Source organism: Gobius niger, assembly GCF_951799975.1.
Source record: "Gobius niger genome assembly, chromosome: 15".
NCBI classification, from domain to species: domain Eukaryota; kingdom Metazoa; phylum Chordata; class Actinopteri; order Gobiiformes; family Gobiidae; genus Gobius; species Gobius niger.
Window position 1 is genome coordinate 29,744,776 of NC_136866.1, and position 22,467 is coordinate 29,767,242.

Sequence of the window (22,467 nt, forward strand, 5' to 3'; positions counted from 1 at the left end):
GAGAAAAATTCAGCAAAAAAGTGACAAAAATAGAAAGCTTTTTAGATTTGGGTGAGGCTGAACTGAAGAAAGTGCACTTGATTAAGGTGGGGGTTGAGAGGTTAAAAAGAAATGTACCGTCTGAGTCCCTATGGTCTGAAATCAGAGACTTTATAAGGTGTTATGGCGCCATCTGCTGCTCGAACCATTTTCACGTCACGATATTAAGAATCATTTCCCAACACGTTATTTTAAATATTTTCACTTTTTTTATTACCCCTGTAGTAACATATTAACGCACAACATAGTTTATATTTACTTTAAGTGCCCGGTTTGTTTTTAATGTTTGTTTTATAACTTGTTCTTCCGGACTTTCGTAACCCGGAAGTAAACAGAAGTAAACGCTCTCGCAAGGACAGCACCGATTAAAAGATCTTTCTCTCGTTTAATCTCTGCTTTTTACTTTATATTCTTCATTTTGACCACAGAAGAAGCTCGTGTCGTTCGCAGTTGGAGCCGGTGCAAAGGTAAAAACATCAACATTTTTTTTTTTTTTTTTTTTACAATAATCTGGGTTAAAGTGGAAGTGCTGTTCAAAGCTACTGTTATTTAAAGGATGTTTTGCATGAATTGGGTATTATTGTTTATGTGTAGGCTGTTTAGAATAATGTACTGTTTGAATTTAAAGATAAAAATGGGACAAAATATAAAAGAAATGCTGCACAATAAAACTCTAAACTTCAGTGTCTTTGAAATGTGAAAAAAGAACATCCTGGAAGTTCATGACATGGATACACATAGTTAATAATTACTCCTTTAAAGTGCATATAATGACATATCATTTTATTCCAGTGAAGCAGCTTTAATGTTGGGAAGAAAATGTTATTGGAATGTTTAAGTTAATGACAGGAAGTGACATAGATAGAGGTAAATGCTGCGTCAGAATCGGAAAATCTGATCAAACGTTTGTTCCGAGTTGTTCCAGATGTTCCAGGTCGGAAACATCAGAGACGCGTCCACATGTTCGAGCATCATTTTCAGTTTACAGAGAAACTTCATGGTAATATTAGGGCTGGGTCACATGGCCAAAAAAATCTGTTTGGACGATTACGATTTTAATATATTTTATTTGAAATAAACTTTCAAAAGTCTCCTGGTCTTTCATATGAAGAAAACTGCTCAGAGTCCTGCTCATTAATATTCATAATGTAGCTCCAATTAAGCCCATTAAGAAAACCCTTTATTTATTTATCTTTTCTGTTTCAGATATTCCTCATCTGCTCTCAAAAGTAAAACCTCTTAACCTCTTAACTCCCGCCTGAACCGAGAGCATTTTCTCCAGTTCAGCTTTACCCAAATCCTGTAGGCCAGTGTAACACCTCATTTGAAAGCTAAGACCTACAAAACTAAATTGATCTTTTTCCTCACATCATCAGATTTTTTTTCATCACTTTTTTGACTTTTTTGGTCCATTTTTTTGTCACTTTTTCGTCAAATTATTCACATTTTTTTGTCAAATTCTTATCACTTTTTTCTCAATTTTTTGTCAAATTGTTGTCCATTTTTGTCATTTTTTTGTACATTTTTTGTCACTTTTTCGTCAATTTTTTTGTCACTTTTTTCACATTTCCATCCTTGTTTTCGTCTCAGTTTTGTTGCTATTTTCACGCCTTTTTTCTAGAAGCTTTTGGATTGGGGTAAAGCTGGAGAAAATGTGCTCGGTTCAGGCGGGAGTTAAGGGGTTAATGAGCCGTGGAGTTTTCAGAAGTGTTTTAGTTTTATCGTCTTCATGCCTCTGCTGTGATTGACGACTGTCTCCATGGAGACTCGAGGGAAAGGGGCGGAGTTAAATGGTCGGCTCAGAGCAGAGTGAGAGAAAGGCACAGGAGCAGAAACTCCAGCGTGACGTCTTTGTGAAGCAGCAGATCGTCAGAGAGTTGGGGGACATGGAGCGGCCGACTCCATTTTACCATTTAGCCATTTTCCAAATCGTCTGTTTTTAAAAGCATGAATTTATTGAATTTATTTGATTTATCGCCCAGCCCTACAGCAGTGTAATTTATTGTAATTATTAGGGCTGCTCGATTATTGAAAAAATAATAATCACGATTATTTTTGTCATAATTGAAATCACGATTATTCAAACGATTATTTGTTGCCTTTAAAAAAAATCCATCAAAAAAGTGACAAAAATCCATCAAAAAAGTGACAAAAATCCATCAAAAAAGTGACAAAAATCCAGCAAAAAAGTGACAAAAATCCATCCAAAAAGTGACAAAAATCCATCCAAAAAATGACAAAAATCCAGCAAAAAAGTGACAAAAATCCATCCAAAAAGTGACAAAAATCCATCAAAAAAGTGACAAAAATCCATCAAAAAAGTGACAAAAATCCATCCAAAAAATGACAAAAATCCATCCAAAAAATGACAAAAATCCAGCAAAAAAGTGACAAAAATCCATAAAAAAAAGGACAAAAATCCTGCAAAAAAAAAAGCAAAAAATCCATTAAAAAAGTGACAAAAATCCAGCAAAAAAGTGACAAAAATCCATCCAAAAAGTGACAAAAATCCATCAAAAAAGTGACAAAAATCCATCCAAAAAATGACAAAAATCCATCCAAAAAGTGACAAAAATCCAGAAAAAAAGTGACAAAAATCCAGAAAAAAGTGACAAAAATCCATCAAAAAAGGGACAAAAATCCAGCAAAAAAGGGACAAAAATCCCAAAATAAAAAAAATAAAAAATGTGGAAAAAAAAATAGAAAAAAAAAAAAATAGAAAAAAAATAGAAAACAAATATTATAATCGATTTTTTGCGATTATGCTAATTTTGTAATCGTTTACCGTTGTAATCGAAATCGTAATCGAATTTCGATTAATTGCACAGCCCTAGTAATACAGTGATCTTTAAACGTTCCTTCTTGGGTTATGGTGATTCTGCGCTATATGGATCTTTTTCTACTTTTTCATCGCTGTTTAGTCACTGCTTTTTTGGAGGCTCTTTTTATTGCCTTTTGGACCCATTTTTGTCACTTTTTGTTGAGTTTTCATCCTTGTTTTCTGGGTTTGTTCGGTTCAGGCGGGGGTTAAGAGGTTAAAATGGTTTTGCCTCCATCTGTGTCACTTCCTGTCAGTGTCCGTCCGATAAGGAAGTGAACCCATGACCGTTTCTTAGCTTTGGATCCTGGTTCCGTCCCTGTTGTGTCTCAGATGTCCCGGGCGTCGGTGACGAAGCGTCTGTTTAAGGCGGTGATCGCGGTGGAGCTGCTCGGCGTGTTCGGAGCCTACGGACTGTTCCAGTGGATGAACTCCAGCCGAGGTCCCGCCTCCTCCTCCTCCTCCAGCTCCTCCTCTTCCTCCTCCTCGTGTCGTGTTAAATCTGCTTTTTATTCACAGATGCCCGGAGCAAAATGAACCGGCGTTTGCCCTCAGTGTTAGAAGGTGAGTGTTGGAAACTGAGCAGGTTTTCAAAGGGAAAAACAAAACAATCAGCAAAAACATGGAGTTAAAGGTGTTTTTGAATTGGGCACGATAGAAACGATACCAGTCTGATATCGGAGAAATCAAAGTATCAAAAGCAGGAACGGAAAAGAGATATTATATATTTATGTTCAAGTTTTGATGCTGTTGGTCTGGTATGGGGCAAAATTTCATTAAAAAAAAAACATGGGGACAAAATGATGGAAAAATGTGGGGCAAAATTGGAAAATAAAAAAAAATTAAAAATGGAAAAAAATTGTGAAAAAATTTAACATTTGGGGGACGTTTTGGGATAAATTTGGAAAAATTTAAAGAAGGAAAAAAATGAAATGAAAAAATGTGATTTGGAAAATTTGCGGTGAAATTGAAAAAAAAAGTGAGAAAAAATAATATCTGGGAAAATGAAAAAAAAAAGCGGAAACATTTTGGAAAAAAAATAATTTGGGGGAAAAATTGTGGAAAAATCTGGGGCAAAATTGGAAAATTGAAAAAAATTGAAAATGGAATTTTTTGGGGGAAAAATTTGGAAAAACATAATAACATAAACATAAAACATAATAATAAAATGAAAAAATGTGATTTGGAAAATTTGCGGTGAAATTGAAAAAAAAAGGGAAAATAAATTGAATAAAAAATTATATCTGGGAAAATAAAAGAAAAAAAAGAAATTTTTTTGAAAAAAAATAATTTGGGGGAAAAATTGTGGAATAAAATAAGAATGTTGGAAAGTGTTATTTCCGCCCTTTTGTCGTTAAAGTTTCTTGATTGTTTCACCTCAAATAAATGATACAAATGTAAAAGGAATAAACTAACATTATTCATCTGTTCGTGGTTCTAAATGATAAATGTTTTCGTACCGGTATCGAAGCCCAGCCCTTGTTCTGAATCATATTTTCATTGGGAAATGAGTGTAAATTATTGTTGTAGTTTGATCACAATCCCAGTGGAAGTGCAGGAAGTGCTCGTCTGCTCGTCTCTGATTGGTGCTTTGTGTCGTTGCAGCGTATTATCTGTCCAATGAGTGGGCGGGAGTTTACGGCATCAGAGAGAGCGACCGCGACGCCTGGAGCAAACAGCAGTGAGCGCAGACACAGGCGAGTTTCACTGAGGCCCCGCCCGAAACGAGCAGATCGGTCAGAGCTCTCACGCCAAACCGGATGTGTCCGCCATGATAAGAAGCGTCCGAATTGGGCTGTCAGTTAGGAAGGGGTTAGGGGGAGGAGCCTCAATGCTAACTATCATAGCCACTTTAGCATAGGGACCTCTGGTGCTAACAAACCAGTGATTAGGAGCTATGTGCCGTCCCATAAGCCACTGCGCCAAACCCCCCCCCCCCCCCCCCTCGGCCCCACCCTCAGTGATTCATGCATAACCACTGTTGATTGACAGGAGCACATTAAATATAAAAAATAAAATAAAAAGTATGATTCTGCACAAGCCAAACTTTATAAAAGTGACCAAATCCACGTTGTCGTCCCCACAGCTGAGTCACATGTCAGTGTTTTAAGGTAAACAGATTAAATGAAGACAGTTTGTGCTTTTGTTTTCATTTAGTACAAACTTTAGCCACATGGATCATTTGCTGCTGTAGCTTTAAGAAACAGCTGTTGAGATAAAATAAGGCTAAAGGGAAATGTGAAGGATCATCTGGATTTTTCTTTTTTTTCTTAAAAGAGACTAGATGCAATTAAGTTGGTCATTTTATACTCACTACTGCCACCTCAGGTCTTTCCGTAACTGCAGTCTCTATATTAGGCTCGTGCATGACGGCACTTCGGACCCGAAGTAACAACTTTTTGAGTGACATTTAAAGGGACTGTATAGTCCATGTGTTCATTTGGACACTATGTTGTTGCATATGCAGTGCAATAGGTGGCGCAATGGCCGCTGTCTGCTCTGCTTTATGACCACGACACTGGGGGCCGCCATTGCTGTAGTACCTCCATATCGCCGCTGGTCCCCCACTGAAAAGCATTGGACTTTAGACACATTAAAAACAACTTTAAAGCCTGGTCCCAATTTTTTTGGAACTATCTAGAGCTAGATCTTCCTCCTGAGATAACGCTGGGTTAATCACAATTTAAGAAACCAGGCTGGTTTTCGTAAGAAGAATGTTTGAAATCTCGTACTTAATGAGGGTTGGACTGTTAGCATTGGAGCAGCGCGAGCTACACGTCACGCAAGGGCCGAGTCTACGGTGAAGATCCCGCCCTGATGTCCTTTTTAGGAACATGCTTCGTCAGAGCTGGGGAGGCGGAGTCTGTAAATCCGCCATGACTTCCCCCACGAGCGTGGTCATTATGGTAAACGGGGAGGAGTGAGCAGAAGCTGTCCATTTATATATACAGTCTATGAGGGGGCGACATGCACTTCTGTTTGCCTGCAGTCTGCCAATAACCTTAGAGAAGAAGAACAGCAGCTGTTGGTGATGTCACTTCCCCTTCCCCTGGGTAAGGACGGTCCGATTGGGAAAATGCTGCTGAAGCAAAAGTTCACTAACTGCATAGAGATCTAAAGGTCGACCCCATGAAAGGTCAAGGGTCAGGAGCCAGAGTTAGGACATAGAGGTTTCTTCCTTGTTTATAATACACCGCATGCGTCATATCCGGCTTTTCTCTGATTGGCTAAAACGCTCGTCAATCACAGACATCAGGAAGTGGAAGAAAAAGACGTGTAAAAAAAAGAGGAAAAGCTCAGAGATGATACATATTTATCCAAAACCAGGTTTGAGTCCAGTCTTTTATTTATCGACTTTCTCACAATAAAAATGTTACAAATCTTTAACCTGTGGCATTTCCGGCCTCATAAAGCTGGTGTTTAAGGCTTCAGCAGTCGTCTGTACTTGGCTGATGAAGAGCCGTTCTATGGTCTCTGAGTGAAGAGTCTGTTCTGTGTCTGTTCCAGGTCCGTCACTTCCTGAACTTCCTGTTTCCTGTGGGGAAGGGCCGCCTCTTGTTCTTGTTGAACGTGGTTTTCTTGCGCCGCAGAGTTTTGGCGTCGCGGCCGTGGATCCAGTCGTCGCGCTGAGATTCCCACTTCAGCTGCTTCAGACCTGCAGGAAAACAGAACACGAACTCAGTCACGGAAACTCGAACATCACACTTCAGGAGACAAGAGGAACTCAGGGGGAAATCAAATGTGTAAATGTCAATGTGAAACTTTTCCTGTAGAGATAATGTGGTACGTTTAGTGTCATTCAGTGTAAAAATGGCCGATATTTTCACTAATAAAATCTTAATAATGGACAGAGCCAGGTTTAAATGTTTTGTTTTATTTTGTTTTCGAGTAAACTTCTTCCCTGAGCTTAGACGAGTTGATGTGTAACTGTCCGGTCTTTACACCTGCGCTCAGTCACGCAAATAGACCAAAGATGTTGTTAGCATTTAGCCGCTCCTAGCATAGGTGTAGCTCCAAACGGGGGTGAAGTTAGAAGCGACCAAGCTCTTCCACGTTTCCCATATTTAAATACAGTTACGTGAATAGTTTTACAAAATTAAACATGTGGATTTTCTAAGCGGATAAAAAGGGGAACTATATTGTCAGGCGTAATAACACCTTAGGAGCACATCGACTTTACTGGACGTCCAAGTGCTCCTATGTTATTACACCTTACAATACAGTTCCAGGGCTTAAAGTGAAAAAAAATCCTGAGCCTGAACTTTCTGTAGCTCAACCAGGACTTATATCGATACTCCTTATTGATCCGGTACTTTAATGGTGCTCTTATCGGTACTTTAAAAGAAAAGAAACGTTAGAGGCTACTGTATATAGGCAATGTAGCCTAGGCCAATATTTTTTATTAAACTTATTTATTACACATTTACTCTGCACTTGGTCCTAATGTATTCCCAATTTGTGCAAACACTTAATATATGGGAGGTAAAATACAAGTATAGACCAAAATGTGAAGTGTAATATTTTTGAAAATAATCTAGTAAGTAAAGGATTAAGTGTCATAGTTTGTTAATCAGGCTGTGGTTAGATTTGGCTGGAGTTATTGGGACTGAGCCTAAAGGAAAACTGCTGTAAAATAATGACCTGGAGCCACTTTCAGCTTGTGTCCAGTGGGTCAACACCGCCCGCACTGACACGTGTGCGTCGTTTGTGGAAAAAATAGACTCGAATCGGATATTAGTGACAGTGCGAGGCTCTGTTCAGAGGCGAGTAAACACCAGACAGGTACGCATCAACTCGTCTAAGCTCAGGTAAGAACAGATGACATATGAGCTGCTGAAGTGAGGATGTCGTGAATGAAAACCTCAGAACCAGAGGTTAAAGCTCTTCGTGTGTTTGTTCTGAGCCTCACCTGCTTTGTCCGTGTTCCTCATGGCGTCGACTCCGATGCCGTCGAATTTAGAGCCGGCGTTTTCATCCAGCAGAGATCCGAACTACAACAGAGAAACAGTCAGATCCGAACTACAACAGAGAAACAGTCAGATCCGAACTACAACAGAGAAACAGTCAGATCCGAACTACAACAGAGAAACAGTCAGATCCGAACTACAACAGAGAAACAGTCAGATCCGAACTACAACAGAGAAACAGTCAGATCCGAACTACAAAAGAGAAACAGTCAGATCCGAACTACAACAGAGAAACAGTCAGATCCGAACTACAACAGAGAAACTACAACAGAGAAACAGTCAGATCCGAACTACAACAGAGAAACAGTCAGATCCGAACTACAACAGAGAAACAGACAGATCCGAACTACAACAGAGAAACAGTCAGATCCGAACTACAACAGAGAAACAGTCAGATCCGAACTACAACAGAGAAACAGTCAGATCCGAACTACAACAGAGAAACAGTCAGATCCGAACTACAACAGAGAAACAGTCAGATCCGAACTACAACAGAGAAACAGTCAGATCCGAACTACAACAGAGAAACAGTCAGATCCGAACTACAACAGAGAAACTACAACAGAGAAACAGTCAGATCCGAACTACAACAGAGAAACAGTCAGATCCGAACTACAACAGAGAAACAGACAGATCCGAACTACAACAGAGAAACAGTCAGATCCGAACTACAACAGAGAAACAGTCAGATCCGAACTACAACAGAGAAACAGTCAGATCCGAACTACAACAGAGAAACAGACAGATCTGAACTACAACAGAGAAACAGTCAGATCTGAACTACAACAGAGAAACAGACAGATCTGAACTACAACAGAGAAACAGACAGATCCGAACTACAACAGAGAAACAGTCAGATCTGAACTACAACAGAGAAACAGACAGATCCGAACTACAACAGAGAAACAGTCAGATCTGAACTACAACAGAGAAACAGACAGATCCGAACTACAACAGAGAAACAGTCAGATCTGAACTACAACAGAGAAACAGTCAGATCTGAACTACAACAGAGAAACAGACAGATCTGAACTACAACAGAGAAACAGTCAGATCTCAACTACAACAGAGAAACAGTCAGATCCGAACTACAACAGAGAAACAGTCAGATCCGAACTACAACAGAGAAACAGATCTGAACTACAACAGAGAAACTGTCAGATCTGAACTACAACAGAGAAACAGTCAGATCCGAACTACAACAGAGAAACAGTCAGATCTGAACTACAACAGAGAAACTGTCAGATCCGAACTACAACAGAGAAACAGTCAGATCCGAACTACAACAGAGAAACAGTCAGATCTGAACTACAACAGAGAAACTGTCAGATCCGAACTACAACAGAGAAACAGTCAGATCTGAACTACAACAGAGAAACAGATCTGAACTACAACAGAGAAACAGACAGATCTGAACTACAACAGAGAAACAGATCTGAACTACAACAGAGAAACAGACAGATCTGAACTACAACAGAGAAACAGTCAGATCCGAAGTACAACAGAGAAACAGTCAGATCCGAACTACAACAGAGAAACTACAACAGAGAAACAGTCAGATCCGAAGTACAACAGAGAAACTACAACAGAGAAACAGTCAGATCTGAACTACAACAGAGAAACTACAACAGAGAAACTACAACAGAGTAACAGACAGATCTGAACTACAACAGTGAAACTACAACAGAGAAACAGTCAGATCTGAACTACAACAGAGAAACTACAACAGAGAAACAGTCAGATCTGAACTACAACAGAGAAACTACGACAGAGAAACAGTCAGATCCGAACTACAACTGAGAAATCACGAAAAGACTCAAAGTGAAACTAAAGCCGGACTCACCTCTTCAGCCGAGGCGAACACGGCCGAGTCGCTCCTCCCCGTCTTCTTCTTCTTCTTCTTCGCCGCCGTCACCCCTGAAACACGACGCTTTAACCTCCACATCTTTAACAGGTCATTATTCTGATAAAACTGTACCTGAATCTGCAGAAAAGTCCAGCTCCTCCGACACTTTCCTCTTGTTCTTCTTCTGTGGGCGACTCGGCTCCGGCTCCGGCTCCTCCTCTGAGTCTGAAACAAACGCTTAATTATTTCATCTGAGTAAATATATTTATAAAAAACAGAATTAACAAACTCACCTCCGAAATCGTCGTCCTCCAGCTCCGGCACTGAACACAAAACACATTCACAAAGTCAGATCAGTTTGGCTTTAATATGAAGAAAACACACCAGGCACTAAACTTTTCTTTTTTAAACTCTTTCTTAATGACGACCTTTTTTTGCTCCAAAAGTTTAAATTCAAAAACATGGTGCAGAATACATCCAAACGCTGCTTATGTTTAACATTTAGCAAAGACCCCACTGTAGAAAAGGCTGTCTAAAGACTGGTATGCTGGCCCTTTAAGGGGCGGAGCTTAGCCCACCGGTGTGCAGCAAACTAAAACTTTAACTAGAACTTTTACAAATGTATACATTTAGTGAGATATTTTGGTTTGAGATATTTTGGTTTGAGATATTGTGGTTTGAGATATTGTGGTTTGAGATATTTTTTATTTATTTATGGTTTATTTGGTAGGGACAGTGCAAGTTAATGAACAAGCCACACCGGATTGTAGCCTTAGGCTAATTTTCATCCGTCGTCCCCCATGCGCACTCTCAAACACACTCTCATACATCCTGGCCTATTGAACATGTTTTTAGTGGTAGGGGAAACCGGAGTACCCGGAGGAAACCTACGCAGACACGGGAAGAACATGCAAACTCCCCACAGAAAGGCCCCGTCCTTGGTGGGAATCGAACCCGGACCTTCTTGCTGTGAAGCACAAGCACTAACCGCTGTACTACCGTGCCGTGTCAATTGTGGTTTGAGATAGTGGTTTGAGATATTGTGGTTTGAGATATTGTGGTTTGAGATATATATCGGGACACGATTGTGATATATTGTGCAGCTCTAATAAAAAGGGTTTGTTACTGAACTAAACTGATTCAAATCCTCATCACCAGAAAAATAACTTGTTTTAATAAAGTCTATTTGTTTCGTAATGAGGATCTTACCCTCTTCATCGTCGTCATCGTCGTCGGCCGGGTCCATGAAGGCCCCGCCCTCCTCCTCAAACTCCTCCCCAAAGTCCTCCTCGTCCAGACTCAGCTCCACCTCCTCATCGTCCAGGTCCAGGTCTGAGTCCTGGTCTGAGTCCGAGTCCTCGGGGCCCGCGGACCGCGCTTTGGGACCCACACTCCTGAAACACACGCAGAGTTAGAGGCGGGGAAGGAAACCACAGGCGAAGGTTCTTGAGTAGGGATGGGCATCGTTCGTTAAGTACTTTAACAATACCTGCTTTTCGGTTCCAGTGACTTAACGGTACTTTTTTCGATACCTATGTTATTTTAATTCAATACAAATAACATGTATAAAAAGCATCATTCAGGAAAAAGACCAACAGCACGTAAGCTCCGCCCAACAGCACGTAAGCTCCGCCCAACAGCACGTAAGCTCCGCCCAACAGCACGTAAGCTCCGCCCAACAGCACGTAAGCTCCGCCCAACAGCACGTAAGCTCCGCCTCCGGGTCTGTCGCTAAAGGTAAAGACGTCTTTCTTGTTGTCACTGCTTGGTTTTGCTTTTCAATTTGCCTAAAAACTAAAGTTTCTTATTCAGTCCTGGTTTTAAACTGGTTTAGTTTAGCTCTGGGTTTTACGACCGGAGTAAGTCCTGGTTTAGACCTGGCTCAGTCCTGACGCAGACCGTGGCTCTGCCATCTGTGTTTAGTAGTTGTAGCTTTGCTTCGTTTTAAGGCCAGTTCATTCACCAGTTCTCGTGTCTGTGAAGTCTGACGAGGCCTGTAAGTTATAGCTTTAAGGTGTAGCTTTTCTTCGCTCCATATGAGCTGAAGCCGCTCATTATCTGCGCATACCTGCATTTTTAGACTCAATGCGGGTCTGGAGACAAAAAGAACCGGAAACTGGCACCGAAATAATTTTATTTTTTCGATACCGCCCCCGACCGGAGCTTTTCGGTCGGTACCAAGTAGGAACCGTTTAACGGTGCCCATCCCTATTGTTGAGTCCTCGACTGTACTCTGTATGTGACTGAAGAAGATAAACTGATGTGTCGCGGCACTCGGGCTTTAACTCACCCGGCGAAGTCCAGGTCGCCGTCCTTCAGCTGAGCGTAATACGAGTCGCCTTCACACGAGTCTGAGGAGAAAACACATCAACATCACGTCACTCGTCTCCAACTTTATTATTCATTATTATTTATTAAGTCCGTTTGTTTCTGACCCAGGATCCGCTCGAACTCGTCGTCGTCCACGTCCTCGATGCTCTCGGTGTCGCCTTCAGGGCGTGGTCGGCGCCCGCTCGGCTGCTGCCGCCGCGTCACGAAGTACCTGACAGAAAACATCAGTGCTGATGAGCAGATCTGCTTCACTCACCACTAAAACATGTACAATAGCAGAGCCGTGGGAAGATATTTTGGTTACGGGGTGCTGAGGGCCAAAATTTACCCACAAAACACTTTTCCCGTGCATATTTCCTATTTATTAATATGGCCTGCAGTTCACAAACAATCCACCAGGGGGTACTGCAGCACCCTCAGCACCCTGGGTTCCCACGGCCTTGAACAATAGGTTCCCCTATCTCAAAGGAACTTTCCTGGTTAGGATTTCTCCAACCGCTCGCTCTCACACACATCCTATTGTACATGTTTTTAGCAGTAGGACAAACCTCTAGAGACACAGGAGAACGTTTAAACTCCATCAGTGAAGAGTCTCGGCTCTTACTTCCCAAAGTAAAGGTTTCAAAGTAAAAGTCTCACCGGTGAAAGAAAACCTGGTCCACTGGGATCTGACTCTCGTCCTTCAACACGAACTCCTCACAGTTCACTGAAACAACAGAAACATCCACACATTCACAAACTCTGTCTCCAAACGAGGGACTGTCCCGGGGCGGCTCAGACCTGGCAGGGACTCGGCTTTGTTCTTCTTCGGCTGCAGCTTCACGGAGTCAGTGCCCTGGCGCTGTTTGGGGTTTCTGAAGACAAATCTGTCCAAGAAGCGGATCAGAGTGAAGTCCTGCAGAGGGTCTCCGCTGTACGAGATACTGTCGCCCTGGAGACCACGGAGAGACTCGGTTAGACTCGGTTAGACCCAGGTTTATCTCGATTTAGTCATTCAGTTTTCTCACCTGGAGGATGGTTTTGGCGAAGAGAGAAACCGACGGGTGGAAGTGATCGGCCAACTGTGAACGACAACAACAGAGTCACATCAGAGCAAACAGAATAAACCTCTGCATAAGAGCCAGACTAACCACTGAGCCTCTGCATAAGAGCCAGACTAACCACTGAGCCTCACCGTGTGCAGCTCCCAGAGTGCAGAGCGGTCGGCGCCGCAGAACAGAGGGTTACGGTGCAGAGGGTCGTAGGCCTGGGAACTTTTCCCTCCTGAACAGAAGAAAGAGTCGTTAATGAAGCTTTAGTGTCTGAGGCGTCTGCGGAGCCCGAGGCGTCTGCGGAGCCCGAGGCGTCTGCGGAGCCCGAGGCGTCTGCGGAGCCCGAGGCGTCTGCGGAGCCCGAGGCGTCTGCGGAGCCCGAGGCGTCTGCGGAGCCCGAGGCGTCTGCGGAGCCCGAGGCGTCTGCGGAGCCAGAGGCGTCTGCGGAGCCAGAGACGTCTGCGGAGCCAGAGACGTCTGCGGAGTCCGAGGCGTCCGCGGAGCCCGAGGCGTCCGCGGAGCCCGAGGCGTCCGCGGAGCCCGAGGCGTCCGCGGAGCCCGAGGCGTCTGCGGAGCCAGAGACGTCTGCGGAGCCAGAGGCGTCTGCGGAGCCAGAGGCGTCTGCGGAGCCAGAGGCGTCTGCGGAGTCCGAGGCGTCTGCGGAGTCCGAGGCGTCTGCGGAGCCCGAGGCGCCCGCGGAGCCCGAGGCGCCCGCGGAGCCCGAGGCGCCCGCGGAGCCCGAGGCGTCTGCGGAGCCCGAGGCGCCCGCGGAGCCCGAGGCGTCTGCGGAGTCCGAGGCGTCTGCGGAGCCCGAGGCGCCCGCGGAGCCCGAGGCGCCCGCGGAGCCCGAGGCGTCTGCGGAGCCCGAGGCGTCTGCGGAGCCCGAGGCGTCTGCGGAGCCCGAGGCGTCTGCGGAGCCCGAGGCGTCTGCGGAGCCCGAGGCGTCTGCGGAGCCAGAGGCGTCTGCGGAGCCAGAGACGTCTGCGGAGCCAGAGACGTCTGCGGAGTCCGAGGCGTCCGCGGAGCCCGAGGCGTCCGCGGAGCCCGAGGCGTCCGCGGAGCCCGAGGCGTCCGCGGAGCCCGAGGCGTCTGCGGAGCCAGAGACGTCTGCGGAGCCAGAGGCGTCTGCGGAGCCAGAGGCGTCTGCGGAGCCAGAGGCGTCTGCGGAGTCCGAGGCGTCTGCGGAGTCCGAGGCGTCTGCGGAGCCCGAGGCGCCCGCGGAGCCCGAGGCGCCCGCGGAGCCCGAGGCGCCCGCGGAGCCCGAGGCGTCTGCGGAGCCCGAGGCGCCCGCGGAGCCCGAGGCGTCTGCGGAGTCCGAGGCGTCTGCGGAGCCCGAGGCGCCCGCGGAGCCCGAGGCGCCCGCGGAGCCCGAGGCGCCCGCGGAGCCCGAGGCGTCCGCGGAGTCTGAGGCGTCTGCGGAGCCCGAGGCGTCTGCGGAGCCCGAGGCGTCTGCAGTCTTACCGTCCATGTTGTGGTGGTGTACCCATGATGCACTGGGCCGCTCCTTTTTCAGCTCTTCCTGAGGTTCCTCCACGAGCCGCTCTTCGGCGTCAGCGCCATCTACTGGAGGGAGAGGAGACATGAATGAATATGTTATTCTTTTGGGGAACATAAAGAGAGTTTGATGACGTCACCTTTCTGTCCCGGTCCCTCCTTGGTCTCGGTGGCGCCCTCTTCTGGATCGTCCTCTTCGTCGGGCAGGTCTCTGAACGTCTCCTCGTCTTCGTCCTGAACAAAGTCAAAACCGTGTTAAACATAGATCAGGCTTCAATAAAACCTGGTCAAACCTCTGGTCACACAACAGCTCTATCAGCTTTCGTCCCTCAGATTGCCGCCCTCACCTCCTGGGCCTGCAGGAATCCCCTCAGCGCCGGCTTGTTCTTCAGTACCTCGGACAGCAGGAAGAGGGCGCCGCAGGTGAAGCTGGCGCCCTGCTCCGCGCTGACCTGCAGGAGGCGCTTCACGAAGGCTTTGACCCGACGCAGGACGGAGTCGGCCTTTAGAGATTTATACAGGAGGTTCAGGAACATGCTCTGACGGGACGAGTGCGACAGGCCGGGGTCCAGAAGCTTCCTGCGGAGACAAAACATGAACAACAGCTTCTTACACGCACAAAACATCAACAACAGGGGCCAAAAGAGACAGGAGCATGTTCCTAAAAAGGGCAGTATCTGTGACTCACCTGTAGAGGGCGCCGTAGTATCTGACTCACCTGTAGAGGGCGGTGTAGTATCTGACTCACCTGTAGAGGGCGGTGTAGTATCTGACTCACCTGTAGAGGGCGGTGTAGTATCTGACTCACCTGTAGAGGGCGGTGTAGTATCTGACTCACCTGTAGAGGGCGGTGTAGTATCTGACTCACCTGTAGAGGGCGGTGTAGTATCTGACTCACCTGTAGAGGGCGGTGTAGTACCTGTGACTCACCTGTAGAGGACGGTGTAGTATCTGACTCACCTGTAGAGGACAGTAGTAGTATCTGACTCACCTGTAGAGGGCGCCGTAGTATCTGTCGGAGACGCTCTGGGTGGAGTCCATGACCTGGAACAGCAGCATCAGCGCCTGCACCGCGGTGTTGAACTTCACGCTGTGCACCACGGAGAACAGCTCCCCCATGTGGCCGCGCACGGCCTCGTCTCCCGCGGGCGCGAAGGGATACGCGCGGTTCACGCCGCTCAGCAACGCGCTCAGCATCTTGCTCTGCACCTGCCGGCGCTTCACGCACAGGCTGAAGAACGAGAAGTAGATCCCGATGAGGCGCGCAGCGAGGTCACCGTCGTCCCGGCTCAGGATCACCTGCAGGGGGCGCCAACGGGACAGGTTACATGAGGACAACCAGCAGGGGGCGCAAACAGGACAGGTTACATGAGGACAACCAGCAGGGGGCGCCAACGGGACAGGTTACATCAGGACAACCAGCAGGGGGCGCAAACAGGACAGGTTACATGAGGACAACCAGCAGGGGGCGCAAACGGGACAGGTTACATGAGGACAACCAGCAGGGGGCGCAAACAGGACAGGTTACATGAGGACAACCAGCAGGGGGCGCAAACGGGACAGGTTATATGAGGACAACCAGCAGGGGGCGCAAACGGGACAGGTTACATGAGGACAACCAGCAGGGGGCGCAAACAGGACAGGTTACATGAGGACAACCAGCAGGGGGCGCAAACGGGACAGGTTACATCAGGACAACCAGCAGGGGGCGCCAACGGGACAGGTTACATCAGGACAACCAGCAGGGGGCGCAAACAGGACAGGTTACATCAATGTTACCCTCATTCTTTCCCAAATTTCTAATTCGTCTGTACTTAAAGCAGAGGTGAGTAGTCGTCTGTACTTAAAGGGGCTGGAAGCAAGTTCGCCATTTTATACACACTACTGCCACCTCAGGCCATATGTGTAACTGCACCTTCTATATTAAGCTCGTGCATGACGGCAATTCGGGCCGAAGTGACACCTTTTTGAGTGACCGTACAGGATTTTAGAGGCAGTTGTGGTGAACAGGTCTGAGCTCATTCTACACATTAGGACATGGAGGAACATGTAGGGGGAGGAAAATACTTCATTTTAACATTTTTAAACTCCTTATAGTCCCTTTAAAGCAGGGGTTAGTAGTCGTCTGTACCTAAAGCAGGGGTTAGTCGTCGTCTGTACCTAAAGCAGGGGTGAGTAGTCGTCTGTACCTGGCTGAGGAAGCACACGGCGTAGTACTGGGCCTTGACTCCGATGTTGGCTCTGAACAGCAGCCGCTCCACTTCCCCACAGACCACGCCCTTCATGTTGGGATGCCTGTGCAGCAGCGTCTCCAGCAGATACGACGCCTTCGCCGCCAGCTTGTACTCCGGGTCCCCCAGCTTGTTCACCATCTGCGTGAGCAGCGCCTTCTCCTGCTCGGGCCGGCCGCTCAGCAGCTCGAAGGCCGACGTCAGGGCTTTGGTTTTGTTGGCGAGGACGGTGTCGTGAGCCACGGCCTCCAGCGCCATCACGAACTCCGCCACCAGGTTCTTCAGCTGGTGCTCGAACAGCCACAGCACGAGCCGCCGGTCCCGGGAGTCGCGGTTCCCGCTCGCTCGCTCCTCCAGCTCCTCGAACGGGTGCTGGGAGAACGCTCGCAGTTTACGGTTCTCGGGGAGGAGATCAGACAGAAGCAGCTCTCGGATGGTGTCGATCGCCATCAAACCCATGCGACGGCTGCCTTTCTTCTTCACCTGAGGAGCAGAACAGAACATCATGGAGCTTTACACATAAAACTATACACAAGCTTAAGAATTAGTAGGAAAATGTGCAAATGGGTCGTGGTAAAATCTCAGATACAATAAGGGCTGGGCAATTTGGCAAATAAATATAATAAGATTTATATTTATTAAATTGGAAATAAACTTGAAAAAAAATAATACTTCCCGCCAACCTTGCAAAAATAGTTTATTAGGATTAGGTCCACGTTTCGGTCCCGAGACCTTCATCAGGAAAAGTGGTGAAGAGCTCCAGTTGCCCGGCCTTAAGAAGGGTGTGGGGAAATAAACTTAACCTCTTACCACCCGCCTAAACCGAATGCCTTCTGTCCTCTTTCGCTATAGGTCTGTGTTACACCTCATTTGAAAGCGAAGACCCACAAAACTGATCTTTTTCCTCGCGTTGTTGCTGTGTTGTGTCACGTTTTTATGTTTTTTTTAATTTCGGTCACAGTTTTGTTGAATTTTTGTCACTTTTTGGTTGAGTTTTTGTCACTTTTTTGTTGAATTTTGGTTGAATTTTTGTCACTTTTTGGTTGAATTTTTGTCACTTTTTGGTTGAGTTTTTGTCACTTTTTGGTTGAATTTTTGTCACATTTTTGTCACATCTTTTTGTCACGTTTTTGTTGAATTTTTGTCACGTTTTTGGTTGAATTTTTGTCACTTTTTGGTTGAATTTTTGTCACTTTTTGGTTGAATTTTTGTCACTTTTTGGTTGAATTTTTGTCACTTTTTGGTTGAATTTTTGTCACTTTTTGGTTGAATTTTTGTCACTTTTTGGTTGAATTTTTGTCACTTTTTGGTTGAGTTTTTGTCACTTTTTGGTTGAATTTTTGTCACATTTTTGTCACATCTTTTTGTCACTTTTTGGTTGAATTTTTGTCACTTTTTGGTTGAATTTTTGTCACTTTTTGGTTGAATTTTTGTCACATTTTTGTCACATCTTTTTGTCACGTTTTTGTTGAATTTTTGTCACTTGTTGGTTGAGTTTTTGTCACTTGTTGGTTGAATTTTTGTCACTTTTTGGTTGAATTTTTGTTGAATTTTTGTCACTTTTTGGTTGAGTTTTTGTCACTTGTTGGTTGAATTTTTGTCACTTTTTGGTTGAATTTTTGTTGAATTTTTGTCACTTTTTGGTTGAGTTTTTGTCACTTGTTGGTTGAATTTTTGTCACTTTTTGGTTGAATTTTTGTCACTTTTTGGTTGAATTTTTGTCACTTTTTGGTTGAGTTTTTGTCACTTTTTGGTTGAGTTTTTGTCAGATTTTTGTCACATCTTTTTGTCACGTTTTTGTTGAATTTTTGTCACGTTTTTGTTGAATTTTTGTCACTTTTTGGTTGAATTTTTGTCACTTGTTGGTTGAATTTTTGTCACTTGTTGGTTGAGTTTTTGTCACTTGGTTGAGTTTTTGTCACTTTTTTGTTGAATTTTTGTTGAATTTTTGTCACTTTTTGGTTGAGTTTTTGTCACTTTTTGGTTGAGTTTTTGTCACATTTTTGTCACATCTTTTTGTCACGTTTTTGTTGAATTTTTGTCACTTTTTGGTTGAATTTTTGTCACTTGTTGGTTGAATTTTTGTCACTTGTTGGTTGAGTTTTTGTCACTTGTTGGTTGAGTTTTTGTCACTTTTTTGTTGAATTTTTGTTGAATTTTTGTCACTTTTTGGTTGAGTTTTTGTCACTTTTTGGTTGAGTTTTTGTCACATTTTTGTCACATCTTTTTGTCACGTTTTTGTTGAATTTTTGTCACTTTTTGGTTGAATTTTTGTCACTTGTTGGTTGAGTTTTTGTCACTTGTTGGTTGAGTTTTTGTCACTTTTTTGTTGAATTTTTGTTGAATTTTTGTCACTTGTTGGTTGAGTTTTTGTCACTTTTTTGTTGAATTTTTGTTGAATTTTTGTCACTTTTTTGTTGAGTTTTTGTCACATCTTTTTGTCACTTTTTTGTTCCATTTACATCCTTGTTTTTTTCTCATTTTTTGTGGCTGTTTTGGTGCTTTTTCCCCAAAAGCTTTTTGATTATTGTAGGAGACAATGGGATCCGTTCAGGTCGGTGTTAAGAGGTTAAAGGGGTCTCCTGATCTTTGATATAAAGAAAAGTCCAGACCATAAATATTTAGATTCATAATATGCAACTATTTTGTTGTACACTTGTACAATGACAAATAAAGCAGTTACTAACTTACTTTAAAACAGTTATTTCTGTTTTAAAGCAGTATGAAGTAACTCATGCCCCTAGAGGCCATAAGCGCCACTGCAGGTGTCGTAGCATGTAGCGTTTTTTACCAATTACACATCACATCTTTTTTTTTCACTCAGACTTGGCTGTTAATGCTGTTTAAGTGACACTAGCCACAGTTAGCTTTGCCCGTTAGCTTCTTCTTCGTGATTTCATTAGTGTGTATTGGTGAATCCGACCCGGTGGCAGGAAAAGTTGCACTTGTGGTTTTCTGTCCAGAGACACCAGGGGGAGATGAAAGACCCCCCAATCATCCCTTTAACACTTGTATTACCCCCACAGGGACTGCGGAGAGGATTTATGAAGGTAAAAACATTTTTTGTATTTTGAACAATAAATCGCATTGAGCAAGTTCTAAATATTCATTAAATTTGCTGATATTTTGGCGACTGAATCGGAAAGCCTAGAACGAGGAAGCGCCCGACTCACCATGGCGACGAGGTTCCCCAGGTGCTCGAGCGAGTGCACGGGCGAGTCCTGGATGAGCACGGTCATGGCGGCGAGTCGATCCGCCAGGACTCCGGCCGACACCACGGTCTTCATCCAGCCGGCGTTGGCCCCGCGCTGCAGGCTCTTCTTGCTGCGGTAAAGCTCCGCCTCGTTCTCCAGGAGCTGCTGCGCCAGAGCCTTGTACTTGGACACGAGCTCCGCCTCCTGAGCCTCGCCGGACTCCGCCGCGTAATCCTGGTCGAACCACTTCCCCCCGGGGCGGATCAGCAGGACGCTGCGCTTCGTGAACTCGAACACCGGCTTCAGCCTCTTGGAGTCTTTGGGTTTACGCGTTTCTGAGGCCGACGCCGTTTCCCCGTTCGCTTTGTCCGGGACAGTTTGACTCTTTTTCACTTTTTCTTTCGCCGGTTTCTCCGTTTGCTTTTCAGAGTTTGGGGCTTTTTTCTCCTTCGCGTCTTTCACTTTCGGAGACTCCTCTTCTTCAGGAATAATCTGCAACAGCATTAAAACATTTTAACTCTATGACACGACACGTGAAGTTTTAAAACCTTTCGTTTAATCAAAGAAACACAAACAAGACGATTCCTTTTCCAGCCAATCCACAGGGAGGAAACGCCTCTCGATGTTTCTATCCGATGATAGTTTGTGGAGTTCACCTGTTGCCCGGAGAGCGCTCGGATTCCCAGTTTGGCGATGAACTTCTCCAGCTCTCCCTCCTCCAGGTCGTCGATGGCGCCTTTCTTTCCTCCGTCCAGCAGCTCGTTCGACTCGTCCAGAGTCGCCAGCATCACGAAGTCGGCCTGAAGGAAACAGAAGAGAAGGACAGACGCAGATAATTAACCTCTTAACTCCCACCTGAACATGTTTTCTCCTGTTCTTCAAATGCTCCAAATCAAAAAGCTTCTTCAAAACAGCGACAAAAAACGTGAAGAAAATGACAAAAACAAAAAAGGGCCAAAATGACAAAAACTCAACAAAAAAAGTGACAAAAATCCATCAGAAAAATTGCAAAAATCCAGCAAAAAAATAACAAAAATCCAGCAAAAAAGTGACAAAAATCCAGCAGAAAAATGACAAAAATCCAGCAAAAAAATCCAGCAAAAAAAAAAGACAAAAATTCAGCAAAAAATGACAAAAATTCAGCAAAAAAATGACAAAAATTCAGCAAAAAATGACAAAAATTCAGCAAAAAAAAGACAAAAATTCAGCAAAAAATGACAAAAATTCAGCAAAAAAATGACAAAAATTCTGCACAAAATGACAAAAAATCTGCAGAAAAGTGACAAAAATCCAACAAAAAAATGACAAAAAAGTGACAAAAACGGTCTATATTTTCAGTGACAACATCGGAATAATAAAGCTTTACATTAATGGGTTTATTTTGTTAAATATTCTTTTGCGAGGTTCAAAACTCACGTAATGAAGCAGGAATTGAATGATCCGCCTGAACACAAATACAAGACTGGAAGGTTTGAGGTTTGTAGGAGATTCTTTAGTGGAGATATTGTCTTGATAAAGTTACAAAATGGACGGATCTTTGCAGAAAAGTTGAATTAATAATTAAGCACCTTATTGAGTAGATTCGCTAATTCATGTGTTTCCAAGCGACAGTTTACCAAAAAAAATGTTTTTTCCTGCAACGTCTCCCCTTAAACATTTTAATTTCTAGTAGATATGATCGTCATCGTCATCGAATCTTTGTTTAGACAAAAGTAAACCACATTTCTCCACCTTGGTTTTACCCAAATCTAAAGGCTCTTGAAAAACAAGCATAAAAGTAGTAACAAAAATGCATACAAATGGGCGAAAAGGCGACAAAAAGTGACAAAAATGCGACGAAAAAGTGACAAAAATGCAACAAAAAAATTGGGCGAAAATGCGACGAAAAATTATCAATAATGGGACGGAAAAAGTAACAAAAAAGTGATTAATTTTTTTTCAAAAGCGATGGCAAAAACGAGGAAAAGAGCTCCGTTTAGATCAATTTTGTAGGTCTTAGCTTTCAAATGAGGTACTACACTAACCTATACGCTCCAGTCAAGAGTCTTTTAGATTTGGGTAAAGCTGAACTAGAGAAAAACACTCGGTTTAAGGCGGGGGGTAAGAGGATAACACATTAGAACTGAATAACAAGTGACATAATGATGATAAACTCCTTCTGCCTCATCGTGAGTGTGAAATCGTGGCATTTGTGGAGTTGTTTATCACGTGTTTCTCACTTGTGTCCCTCCGAGCCTCAGAACTTCATCCAGATTAAACTCTTCCTGCTCTTTAACGTCTCCGTTTTGCGCCTCGCCCTCGGACTCTCCGTCTGCCCCGCTGTGGTCGCCGTCCCCCGGGTCCATGTCGTCGCCCCTGTCCGCGGCGGAGAGGCCCATTTTGGACGCTTTATGTTTATTTTTCTGCTTGTGTTTCGCTGCCATGCTTTTTCCTCCCTCGGCAGCGTGAGACAGCGTGACCCGGAAGTGAATCACAGTCTATGGGCGTTCCGTAAAATGAAATACAAAATAGATAAA

General features: G+C 44.5%; 2 protein-coding genes across 3 annotated transcripts; one reads left to right on the plus strand and one right to left on the minus strand.

The window, feature by feature from the left end:
* The first annotated feature begins 366 nt into the window (after positions 1-366).
* LOC306974985 (protein CEBPZOS-like) lies at positions 367-4,564 on the plus strand. The gene is made up of 4 exons (XM_079572395.1): positions 367-506; positions 3,191-3,299; positions 3,377-3,421; positions 4,463-4,564. The coding sequence occupies exons 2-4, from the start codon at positions 3,191-3,193 to the stop codon at positions 4,540-4,542; spliced, it is 234 nt and encodes a 77-aa protein (XP_079428521.1). The 5' UTR covers positions 367-506; the 3' UTR covers positions 4,543-4,564.
* Positions 4,565-6,173: 1,609 nt separating this feature from the next.
* cebpz (CCAAT enhancer binding protein zeta) lies at positions 6,174-22,400 on the minus strand. Of its 2 annotated transcripts, none has more exons than XM_079571768.1 (20): positions 22,171-22,400; positions 20,608-20,751; positions 19,931-20,443; positions 16,716-17,240; positions 15,518-15,825; positions 14,874-15,105; positions 14,667-14,760; positions 14,494-14,592; positions 13,176-13,264; positions 13,009-13,062; positions 12,782-12,932; positions 12,641-12,707; positions 12,106-12,212; positions 11,961-12,021; positions 10,880-11,064; positions 9,964-9,993; positions 9,803-9,889; positions 9,668-9,741; positions 7,767-7,848; positions 6,174-6,512 (listed from the first exon to the last, which is right to left on the minus strand). In XM_079571768.1, exons 1-20 carry the CDS (start codon positions 22,372-22,374, stop codon positions 6,370-6,372), a joined length of 3,249 nt encoding a protein of 1,082 aa, XP_079427894.1. In that variant the 5' UTR covers positions 22,375-22,400; the 3' UTR covers positions 6,174-6,369. The 2 variants fall into 2 exon arrangements, with proteins under 2 accessions (XP_079427894.1, XP_079427893.1); XM_079571767.1 differs by having other exon boundaries at positions 14,494-14,595.
* Between the last annotated feature and the right edge of the window lie 67 nt (positions 22,401-22,467).